General features: G+C 40.5%; 1 protein-coding gene across 1 annotated transcript in view; it reads right to left on the reverse strand.

Annotated features, from left to right (window-relative positions):
* LOC124985792 (ras-related protein Rab-8A-like) overlaps window positions 1-12577 on the reverse strand; it is a 22357-nt gene continuing 9780 nt past the window's right edge. The window contains 3 exon segments of the mRNA XM_047554398.1: window positions 1-210; window positions 212-731; window positions 9549-9618. Coding sequence (XP_047410354.1) covers window positions 100-210; window positions 212-731; window positions 9549-9618 — 701 coding nt within the window. The 3' untranslated portion in view covers window positions 1-99.

Raw genomic sequence — 12577 nt, forward strand, 5'->3', positions numbered from 1 at the left:
ACAGCGCGGGCGAGGTGTGGAGGCGGGAGGCCCGCTGAGCGCGGCCCCAGGACAGGCACAGTCAGCTGGGCGGAGTTCGACCCAGGCAGGCGGTGCTCCTCACAGAAGCACGCATCGGAAGAAGCTGCTCCGCTTCTGCTGGTCGGTGGTGATCTTGACGCCCTGGTGGCTTCCCTGGGGGCTGTTGCCTTCCAATTTTTTGTCCATTTTTTGCTTTGATATCTCTGGCGAGAGTGAAAAATGTGTTCTCCACGTTGATGTTGGCCTTGGCGCTGGTCTCCATGAACTTGATTCCATAGTCAAGGGCCAGCTTCTCTCCCCGCTCCTTGGACACCTGTCTCTTGTCGTTCACGTCGCACTTGTTCCCAAGTATCATCTTCTCCATGTCTGCAGAGGCGTGCTCCTCGATGTTGCGAATCCAGTTCCGGATGTTGTCGAAGGACTTCTCGTTGGTGATGTCGTAGACCAGCATGATGCCCATTGCTCCCCTGTAGTAGGCCGTTGTGATGGTCCGAAACCGCTCCTGGCCGTCCGTGTCCCACATCTGTAGTTTAATTCTCTTGCCATCGAGCTCTATGGTCCTAATTTTAAAGTCAATTCCTATGGTGGAGATGAAAGTGGAGTTGAAGGCGTCCTCGGAGAAGCGGAACAGGACACAGGTCTTCCCCACCCCCGAGTCCCCGATCAGCAGCAACTTGAACAGGTAATCGTAGGTCTTCCTAGTGTTAATTCTTTAAACATTTGGTAGAATTCGCCAGTAAACAAAAACAATCTAGTTCTGAGACTTTTCTTTCCTGGAAGTTTCTAGATTGCTAATTCAATCTCATTACTCATTGTAGGACTATTTATATTTTCTATTTCCTCATGAGTCAATTTAGAGGCACTGAGAGGTGGTGGATCTTTAAGAGATGGAGCCTAGAAGGTGATTAGGACAGGAGACACCACGCTTAAATAGGATTATTAATTCTCATAGGACTAGGCTAGTTCTCCCAAATTTGAGTTGTTACAATGCAAGGCCGCCCCAGGTGCTTGACTCCTACACATAGCTGTTTCCCTTTCTGCTTTCCCACCATGTTGTGATGCAGCAAGCAAGGCTCTTCCCAGATGTTGGTAGTGTGCTGTTTGGACTTTCCAACCATGAGAATTGTGAAGCAAATAAATCTCTTTTCTTTACAAGTACCCAGTCTATCCCAAGTCAAAGTTGACTAAGACAGGCAGTTTTGTGTTTCTTGGAATTTTCCCATATCCCCTAAATTATCTTATTTGCTGGTATATTGTTTGTTGGTGTACTCTCATAATCCTCTTTATTTCTGTAAACTCAGTAGTAATATCACTGTTTTTCTTTCTGATTTTAGTAACTTGAATCTTTTCCCTTTTCTTCTTGGGCAGTCTAGCTAAATGTCAGATTTGTTTATTTTTTTCAAAGAATGAACTTTTTGTTTTATTAATTTTCTTTATTGTTCTACTAGTTCATGTAAGTCCCCTCTAATATTTGATATTTCCTTCTTTCTGTTCTTTTGGGTTTACTTTGTTATTCTTTTCAGGTTCCTTAAAGTAGAAAGGTAGGTGACTGATTTTATTCTTGTTATTTTTTGGTTCTGTGGATTGAATTCAGGGATATTTTACCACTAAGTTACATCCCCAGTCCTTTTTGTTTTTATTTTGAAACAAGGTCTCACTAAATTTCTGAGACTGCTCTCCAACTTGGAATCTTTCTTCCTCAGCCTCCAGAGTCCCTGGGATTACAGGAATGTGCCACCATGCCTGGTCCTCATTCTCACTCTTTAATGTGCATGTTCTCAGATATAAATTTCCCTCTGAGCACTGCTTTTACTACATCTCATTAGCTTTGGCATATTGTATTTTCTTCCTCATTCATCTTAAAAGTATTTTCTAACTTCCCTTGTGTTTTATTTGCTTATTTAGGAGCATGTGACTTAATTTCCATACAATCATCATTTTCCAAATTTCCTTTTTGCTATTGGTTTCTAGTTTCATTTTGTTGTGGTAAGAGAGGATATTTTGTGTGATTTTGGTCTTTTGAAATTTATTGAGACTTATTTTTTTGTCCTAACACATGTTAGGACATGAACAATGTTCTGTGTGCACTTGAGAAGACTGTATTATGCTGCTAAGTGTTTTATACATGTCCACTAGGTCTTTTTGGTTATAGTGTTAAATATATGTTAACATTCTCTATTTTATTACTAGTATGTCTTGTTGTTCTATTCATTAATGGAAATGAAGTATTGAAATGTCCCACTATTATTACTATTTTTTTAGGTGTTGATGGACCTTTATTTTATTCATTTCTTTGTATGCAGTACTGAGAATCGAACCCAGTGCCTCACACATGTTAGGCAAGTGCTCTACCACTGAGCCACAACCCCAGCCCAAATGTCCCACTACTATTAACAAACTATTTTTCCTTCTGGAGAGGAAGGGGACCAGAGGAGGGCGAATAGGAGGGAAAAGGAAGGTAGTGGGGAATGAACTTGACCAAATTATGTTGTGTGCATGTACAAATATGTAACAATGAATTCCATTATTATGTATAATTAGAGTGCATGAATAAAAAATTGAAATTAAAAATTTCTTTTCAATATAGTCAATATTTCCTTCATGTATTTTGAATTTCTGTTGTTAGGTGCATATATTTTTATAATTGTTATCTTCTTGATTTATTTAACTTTTTTTTTTTTTTTTTGGTACCAGGAATTGAACCCATGGATGCTTAACTACTGAGCCATGTCCCTAGCCCTTTTTATTTTTTATTTTGAGACAGAGTCTCACTAAGTTGCTTAGGGCCTTGTTAAATTGCTGAGGCTGACCTTGAACTTGGAATGCTCCTACCTCAGTTTCCCAAGTTGCTAGGATTGCAGGACTGCACCACCATACCTGGCTTGATTCAGCTTTTTATCATCATATATCCTTGTGCCTTATGGCATTATTTGTTAATGTGATTTCAAATTACTATCTAGTATCATTTCAGTCTGAATACCTTTAATATTTATTATAGGGAAGGTGTACTAGCAATGACTCTGTTTTTGCTTAGCTAGGAATGTCTGAATTTCTCTTTTATTGCCACCATCATTTTTTCCAGGGGTGGGCACCAGGTATTTAATTCAGGGGCACTCGACCACTGAGCCACATCCCCAGCCCTATTTTATATGTTTTTTATTTAGAGACAGGGTCTCACTGAGTTGCTTAGCACTTGCTTTTGCTGAGGCCTGCTTTGAACTTGTGATCCTCCTGCCTCAGCCTCCTAAATCACTGAGATTTCAGGCATGTGACACCACGCCAGGTGCCTCCTTCATTTTTGACCAACAGTTTTGCTGGATATAGAATTCTTGGTTGACAGTGTTTCAGGGTTTTTGTTTGTTTGTTTGTTTTGTTTTGTTTTTGAGGCCTCTGAACATGTCATTCACTGCCTTTGAGGTTTCTGATGCAAAATCAGCTATTAATCTTATTAATAATCCATTGTGGGCTGGGGATCTAACTCAGTGGTAGAGTGCTTGCCTAGAATGTACAAGGCCCTGGATTCAATTACCAGTACTGCAAAAAAGTAAAAAAATAAAAAGAATTGTGCATAATGAATCCTTTTCTTTTTCTTTTTTTCTCCCTAGCAGGGTACTCTACCATTGAGTTACTTTTCCAGCCCTTTTTATTTTTTATTTTGAGAGAAAGTCTCACTCAGTTACCTTGGGCTTGTGAGGATGACCTTGAGTTTGTGAGGATGACCCTTCTGCCTCAGCCTCCTGAGTAGCTGGGATTATAGGTGTAATCCACAGTGCCCAGTCTACATAATTAGTCACCTCAGTCTTGTTTTCAAGATTCTTTCTTTGTCTTTTAACAATTTGACTATAATGTGTCTTTGTGTGACTCTCTCTGACCTTATCCTACTTGGATTTTTTTGAGCTTTCTGGATGGTGGATTAATATTTTTAATTAGGTTTGGGGTGTTGCCAGCCATTATTTCTTCAAATATTCTTTTTGTTCCCTTTTCTCTGAACTCTTCTGGGATTTCAGGACTCTTATGAACTCTTCATACATCTTCATATTCTCTATTTCTCTTTCTGTTCCTTAGGCTTGGTCATCTCAATTGACTTATCTTAAAATTCTTGGATATTTTCTTCTGCCTGCTCAAATGTGCCTTTGAACTCTGGTGAATTTTTCATTTTAGTTATTGTATTTTTCAACTTGAGGATTTCTATTTGGTTCCTTTTTTTTTTTTTCTTTCTTTTTATTGATATTTTCTATTTGGTAAAATATCATTCTCATGGTTTCCATTAATTCTGTGGACAGGGTTTACTTTAGCTCTCTGAACACATTTAAATAGCTGATTTAAAGTCTTTTTCTAGTAAGTTTAACATCTTGGCTTACTCAGGAGCAGTTTCTACTGATTACTTTCTGCTGATTGTTTTTTCCTGTATATGAACTGTATCTTATTGTTTCTTTGCCCGTCTTGTAATTTTAGTTGAAAACTGAACATACTGAATATTGTAAAGTGGCAACTCTGAAAATCAGATTCTCCCCACTCTGCAGTGTGTTGATGCTGTTTTTTGGGTTTTGTTTAGTGGCTTTTCTGAATCCACTCTGTAAAGTCAGTATTCTTTGTTGTGTGTGGACACTGAAGTATCTGTTCTGTTACCTTAGTGGTCAGTTGATGACAAGCCACTGATTTCCTGAAAGTCTGGGACTAAAAAATTCTCCCAATCTTTGCTGATAGGTTATATCTATTTGGGGGCATTCCTTCAATACTCAGCCAAGCAGTTTATAACTTCCTTATCCTTCACTTCATGCCTATGCAGAGCCTGAAATTCAGCTGGAAGTGAGAACTTATGGAATTCTCAGGTCCTTATTGAACATGTACATAGCCCTAGTTATGCATGTGGGTTTCTAGTTTTCCAGGAATATGTCAGAGTTTTTCTAGGCCTTCTTCTCAAACTCATCTCATTTCTCAACCTTTCCTCCCAAGTTTTAGAATAATCCAAACATTATCCAACAACTATTTGCCTGCAGATGTTTTCAACATGCTTCTTAGATAGTCACCCTCAGCATTGGAGAGTTCCAATTAGACCACTTTGAGCTGGTGCTTCAGGGAGCACCAGACAGGTCAAAACAAACCATCATAATTGTTTGTGAATGAGATCCATCCTGCTCCCTCCAGTACTGGTGTCTATACTAGAACATGCTATTTTCTTCAAGGTCATTGCCAGCCTGGGGATGAAACCAGAATAAGTTAAAACACCACAAAGCTTGCTGTTTTTATTTAGATTCAGCTGTTTTTCTTAAAAACATACCCTCAGTTACTGCAGGCTTTTGATCAGTGTCCAGAATTCTGAAAAGTTTATTCTGACAGTTTTTGACAAATTTTTTATTGCTTTTATGGAGGGATAGACTTTTTTTTTTTTCTTTTTTGGGGGTTGTGGGGTGGTACTGGGGATTGAACTCAGGGGCACTCAACCCTGAGCCACATCCCTAGCCCTATTTTGTATTTTATTTGGAGGCAAGGTTGCTTAGCACCTCACCATTGCTGAGCCTGACTTTGAACTTGAGATCCTCTTGTGTCTGCCTCCCGAGCTGCTGGGATCACGGGCATGTATCACCATGCCTGGCAGGATGGACTTTTGGGGAGCCTTTATTCTGCTTTTTTCATTGAGATCACCTCAATATGACTTATTACTGGTAATATTATTCTTGGTCATTTGGTTCAGGTGGTGTTTCCACTGCAAAGTTACTATTTTTTCTCTTTCAAATGCTATTCTAGAGATCAGCAGAATATGGCTAGAGCCCACTGCCTGTTTTTTGGTCAATAAAGTCTTAGTGTCACATAGACACATTTGTTTACATATTTCCTGTGACTGTTTTCATGCTACAACAATAGAAATGAGCTGTTGCAGCAGAGACCATGTGGCTCACAGAGCCAAACACGTTTCCTATGTGGCTCTTTGCTGAACCTTGTTCTGTCTATTAGGAGAGCATCACTAAATCCAGCCCACATTTAAGGGGAGGGGAATTATGCTTTACATTGTGGAAGAAGAAGTAACAAAGCATTTTTGAACATGTTAAAAACAAGATACAGATGCTCCCCAACTTACAATGGGGTTATATCCTGATATCCATCATTAAGTTGAAAATATTAAGTCAAAAATGCATTTAAATGTATAACAAAAGGCTGGAGTCATGGCTCAGTGATAGAGCACTTGCCTAGCATGTATGAGGCACTGGGTTCAATCCTCAGCACCACATAAAAATAAAGATATTGTGTCCACCTACATCTAAAAAGAATATTAAAAATAAATGTATAACGAAAATGCATTTAATACACTAACCTGACTTCCTGACATTATAACAAAATGATTTTTATTTTGCTCACAGTTCAGGAAGTTCCGGTCCAAGATCAGTCACCACCCATTGATTTGGACCCCTGGGGAGAGCACCAGATGGCAATGGCAGGAAGTGTGTAGTGGAACAAACTGCTCACATTATGAGCCAGGTAACAGAAAGACAGATTGGGGGGCTGAGGTTGCAGCTCAATGGTACAGCACTTGCCTTGCATGTGTGAGGCGCTGGGTTCGAGTCTCAGCATCGCATATAAATATATGAATAAAATAAAGGTCCATCAACAACTAAAAAAAATTAAAAAAAATATTGGGGTCCCACAATCCTTTTAAGGGCACAGCACCAAGGACCTAGTAGTCCACACTACTCCCACTAGCACCACCCTGGGGACCAAATCTTTGACACATGGATCTTTCAGGGACACTATCCAAACCACAGCACCTACCAAACATCACAGCCTAGCAACACAGTATCCCACAGAGTATGAACTGTTTACCCTGGTGACTGTGTGGCTGGCTAGGAGCTGCAGTTCACTGCTGCCCAGGAGAGAGTCTTTTACCACCTATTGCTCACCTGGGAAGAGTTTGAAATTCAACATTTGAAGTATGGTTTCTACTGAACATGTATCACTTTCACAGTATCAAAAAGTCAAAAAATCCTAAACTGAATCACCATACGTCAGGAATTGCGTGAAGTATTTTGATGTCTCTGCAATATCCTGTTTCTCCTTAAAATGTGTCCCACTAATATTAGCTTCATCAGCAGCCCTTACCTGCAGCAATTATTTCTGTGGTGTTCCACTGATGATTTTTCTGTTTACCCTCATACTTTTAACATGTATTAATTGGAACTTTTCTGTAAGGGAGATTTATTCTTCTTCCCAATTTAGTTATTTATTCAATCTTCTATATATATCAGTGTGACCCATAGATATTTATTTTATTGAGTCATAATCAATTACTATCACAATTTATTTTGTCAAATTTTTTCCAGCTTCAGTCATTGAGGGACTTTCAGGTTAGCTCCAATGTCCTTTTGACATGCCCCTACTTTATCTTCCTATTAATCTATTTTGAGCACTTCCTTCTTTCTGTTACTACAAGGCACTCCAGACTCATCTTGTATTATCCTAGTCTTAGCCCTCAGACCTTATGGTTTTTTGGGGAGTGGGTACTGGGAATTGAACTCAGATACGTGACCATTGAGGTGCATCCCCGGCCCTATTTTTGTATTTTATTTAGAAACAGGGTCTCACTGAGTTGCTTTGCACCTGGTTTTTGCTGAGGCTAGCCTTGAACTCACGACCTTCCTCATCCTTCCGAACCCCTGGGATTATAGGCATGTGTTGTGGCACCCAGTGAGGCCTTATGATTTTTAAAAAGGATTTTTTTACAGGGTTTGTTTGTTTATTTTGTTGTTGTTCTGCAGTGCTGGGGATGAAGTTCAGGGCCTCAAGCGTGCTAGGCAAGCACTCTACCATTGACACTCCACAGGACCCCCACTTTTTTTTGGTACCAGGGATTTAACTGAGGGGCATTTTTACCACATCCCCAACCTTTTTTATTTTTATTTTGTGACAGGGTCTCCCTAAGTTGCTTAGAGCCTCACTAAATTGCTGAGGCTGGCCTCATATTTCCAATCCTTCTGCCTCAGCCTCTTGAGTTGCTGGGATTACAGGTGAGTGCCACTGCACCTGGCAGATGAGTGCCCAGCTCCAGAGCCCTTACAGAGGATTTTAAGTAGTATTCTAAACCGGGAAAGGGAACCTATGGTATAAGAGCTGAGCCACTTTCTCTTGGTGGAGAGAGAACCAGTGCAATGGAGAACACTGTAGAAGGCCTTGAGTTAGAAACCTGGATTTATGATCTCAGGTAAGTCCCTTGCCCTCTCTCTTCCCTTCCCCTTCCACTTCCCAGCCCCCTGTCTTTATCAGCAGAAGAAAATATGAAAATCCACCCTAGAGGGTTCTTGCCTGTACTAGGAATCAAGATGCAAATGAAGCACTTCCCTTCACTCTCATTTTTGTCTTCACTTTCTTTCCTTCCCTCCTTTCTTTAAATATGTTTTTAGTTGTCAATGGATCTCTTATTTTACTTATTTATGTGCGGTGCTGAGTACTGAACCCGGGGCCTCACACATGCCAGGCAGGTGCTCTACCACTGAGCCACAACTCCAGCCCCTTCCTCCCTCTTTTCTGAGCCCAACTCTTTTCTACTCAACCTGCTTTGATCCCACCAGGAGTCACCTATGGCACTGGTGGTGAAGCCAGTGAGGTCTCAGTCACAGCACTTCTTGTGAAGCTTTACACCAGGGCCCGCCCAAATAACCAGTGTCCTCTGTCTGCGGTGCCTGGGAAGGTGCCTGAAGCCACCTGAAGGTTTCCCTGCAATTCTAAACAGACCGCTTCCGCCTCCACTGCAGGGCAGCGACCCGGCTTTCCAGTTTACATTTTTCTAACTCCATCTGTTCCTTACTGCACGGCACCTTCCAGATAGTCTTCAATCAACCTTGGATGTGAGCTTCAACACACATGTATTCTCCACTTTAACACACACATTCCACGTATTTTCAGTAGGTATGCTACTGGCAACCTTCACCATTCCAATTCATTTGTAGGTTTTTTTTCTTTTTTTTTTTTATCATTTTATGAGAGCTTCTTTTCTAGTTTGGATTTATTTGACTTTCAATTTCAGTAGGCATTAGTTGGCAAGGCACAGTGGCACATGCCTAAAATCCCAATGGTTTGGGAGGCCAAGTTAGGAGGATCACAAGTTTGAGGTCAGCCCCAACAATTTAGTGAGACTCTGCCCCCCAAAATAAAAGGGGCTGGAGATGGAGCTCAGTGGTAGAGCATCCCTAAGTGTGGAAAAAAAAAAAATGTTAGAGGGGCTAATAAAAAGAGAGGCTAGGCCTGGGGATATAGGTCAGTCAGTTGGTAGAGTGCTTGCCTCGCATGCTCAAGGTCCTGGGTTCAGTTTCTAGAACCATCAAAAAAAAAAAAAAAAAAAAAAAAAAAAAAAAAAAAAAAAGAAAAAGAGAGAGAGAGAGAGAGAGAAGCTATAAATTGAATCAGGCATGGTACTGGGCCTCAAGAAGCCCACAGTAGAGTGAAGGAGAGAAAACTGTACAAATAACCAACTACAACTTATCAGGGATCTCAAGTGTCCAACATCACATGGACTTCATTTATCACGTAGTGGGTACCCAGTGAAGGCTTTTAGGATGGTGACTGGATCTATATATTGAGGAATGGAGAAGACTGAAATGTGCGAGCCTAGAGACATGGGGGTCAAAGAAGAGGCTTTTGTGAGAACACCTCAAAGTGAGAAGTTATATACCTTATATGGCAGTTAACCCTGGAAAGAAGTGGGCCAGGCACGGTGGTACACTGTAATCCCAGTGGCTCAGAAGGCTGAGGCAGGAGGATCCTGAGTTCAAAGCCAGTCTCAGCAACTTAGCAAGGCCCTAAGCAACTCAGTGATACCCTGTCTCTAAATAAAATATAAAGAAAGTCTGGGGATGTGGCTTAGTGGTTAAGCAGCCCTGGATTCAATCCCTGGTACGAAAAAAAAAAAAAAAAAAAAAAAAAAGGAATGGAAAGAAGTGGACAGAAATCTTGCTCAGGAAAAGTGAATAGCACACAATTAGGACACAATACCTTTATTTTGATTTTTCTTTAATGTGGTGATGGGGATCGAACTCAGTACCTCACATGTGCTAGGCAAGCACTCTACCATTGAGCCAAAACCCCAGCCCCAGTCAATTAGGAATCATGGATATGATCTTTGAGATTATTTGGTGCAATTCTCTTATGCTTCAGAAGAGGACAGTGAGGACTGAAGACACTGTGTTACTTGCCTGAGGTCACTGCTTGTCAGTGAGTGCAATAGGGTGGCTCTATGTTATACTGCAATAACAGTTAAACACCAAAGTCCCAGGTCCTAACGCTTAGAGGTTTATTTCCTACTCATGAAAAATCAGGAGGCTCCCCAGGGTAGTACCATTCCAAATGATGACTCAGGGATCCAGTCTGTTTCTATTTTGGGGATTCTGCCAACTCATATGTTCCAGAAAGTATGGAGAACATGGATCATTTCCTGTTACTGCCTACTACAAGGGATACTGGGAAATGTAGTGGGGAAGGGGAAATGAGATATTTATGTGATATTTGGTGAGCACTACATTCTCTGTCACAGTCACAGAACTAGGAATGGCCTGATTCCCACAATCCAGTCTTTTTTCCCACAGCTTACAAAGTGTGTCCCACCTTGTAGATTTGCTAACACCTCTGTGTGCCCTATGTTCTGAATGCCTTCCTGTTACTCCAGACTTGGCAAGAGAACTGAAAACACATTTTCAGTCTTAGAGAAAAAGCCCTATTCAGAAATTTAAAGAAAACAACTTGATGTAAGCTGAGAATATTCCAAGTATCTCTAAATTACATATCACCATATGGCAATTATATGCAGAAACACCTGCAGAGTCCACATCAGCTCAGATATATACACTTCTGGTCCATGATATGTGAAGTCACAGACCATAGAGCAATACAAGTACAATAAAGAACCTAATAACAGAGCATGGGAGAGCTGGTAGAGGGAAGAAGCCAGTGATTGACCTCTGCCTGCCATGTACCCAATCTCCTCCCGAGAGAGGCAGGTCTTTACCATTAGAAGCCATGTTCAATAGTATATGACTTATCACCCTGGCTGCAACTGATCAAAGGAGAAGAGATGCTCAATTCAAGGGCAGCTAATTTCTAGGTAGTTTATGAGATGAATGTAATGAAATGATTGTAGATTAATCAATTCAATCAGAAAACACAACCAGAGCATGTTGCAGATTTTATCAGCTGTTACTGGGTGCAAAAGATGAAGGGAGAAAAGACAGGATATCACTGAAATGGTAGAAAAATACAGAAATAGCAAAAGTCTGAGGATTGCTTTTCATAGGTTATGAAGTGGCTGTTAGTACCAGACCATAGAGGAGAATATCACTAAGTAGAATATCACTGTGCTGACACAATAGCCAAATTTTAGAAGACAACAGCCTCCTATCACTAGAACAATGAGATATTTTGGTCCTCAGAGCTATGCTGATCAGATTCCAAACTGTATTTAAGTTCCAATAAATTCAGCCATATGACTCTTCCTCAACTTCTAGGTATAGGCTGAGATTTCTGTCTTCCTTAATTCTTCAAGGTTTTGACAATAACTCCTCATGCTTCTGGTGACCTGAGGGAATCTTGGTCATTTGCAACCACGAAACCCTATCAGGCTGTAAAGATAAATGAAGTTCTGACATGTACTATGGCATGGCTAAACCCTGAAGACATTACTATAAGTGAAATAAGTCAGACACAAAACCACAAATATGGTATGTTCCATATACATATTGTATATAATGTTTCCAGAATAGTCAAATACATAGAACATAGAATAGAGGTTTCCATGGGATGAGAGAGATGGGGGGATAAGGAGTTATTGCTTAATGAGTACAGAGTTTCTATTTGGGACAATGGAAAAATCTTAGAAATAGATAGGAAAGCCAGGCACAGTGGTACATGCCTGTAACACCAGTGACCCAGGAGGTTGAGACAGGAGAATCACAAGTTCGAGGCCAGCCTCAGAATTTAGTGAGAACCTAAGCAACTTAGCAACTTAGCAAGACCCTATTTCAAAATTTAAAAGAAAGGAAGGAAGGAAGAAAGGGCCGGGGATGAGGCACAGTGGTAAAGTACCCCAAATTAAGCCCCTCATACAAAAAAGAAAGAAATAGTGATGATGGCCATACAACATTTGGGTGTAACTAATGCCACTGAATTGGACACTTAAAATGAATTCCACATACAAAAAGAATTCCAATTAGGGATAAAGGGTGAGAAGGAACAAAAACCAGCTTGGAGTTACAGAAACTTGTTCAAGGCCAAGTTCTGCCATTTTCTAGCTGTGCCACCTTGGGCAAACTGTCTAACCTCTCACTGTCATGGTTTATTAATTTGGAAAAGGGGGGGTAATAAAACACTTTCTTAGTTTCTTGTGAGAAAAGAACACAAAATTCATTGTCATTACATAATTATCTATTGAAAACAAATCTTATGCCTCTTGCTCTGCTTATTTGGAAGAGGAGATACTAAGAGAAAGATTTCTCACTTTGGGAAATTGTAGGGCATACCTTTTGACTTCGGGCTCAAGGCAACTGGTGTGAGCTATGTAAGCTCAACAAGTCTGCTT

This window comes from Sciurus carolinensis, chromosome 5 (genome assembly GCF_902686445.1).
Source record: "Sciurus carolinensis chromosome 5, mSciCar1.2, whole genome shotgun sequence".
Taxonomy (NCBI): Eukaryota; Metazoa; Chordata; class Mammalia; order Rodentia; family Sciuridae; genus Sciurus; species Sciurus carolinensis.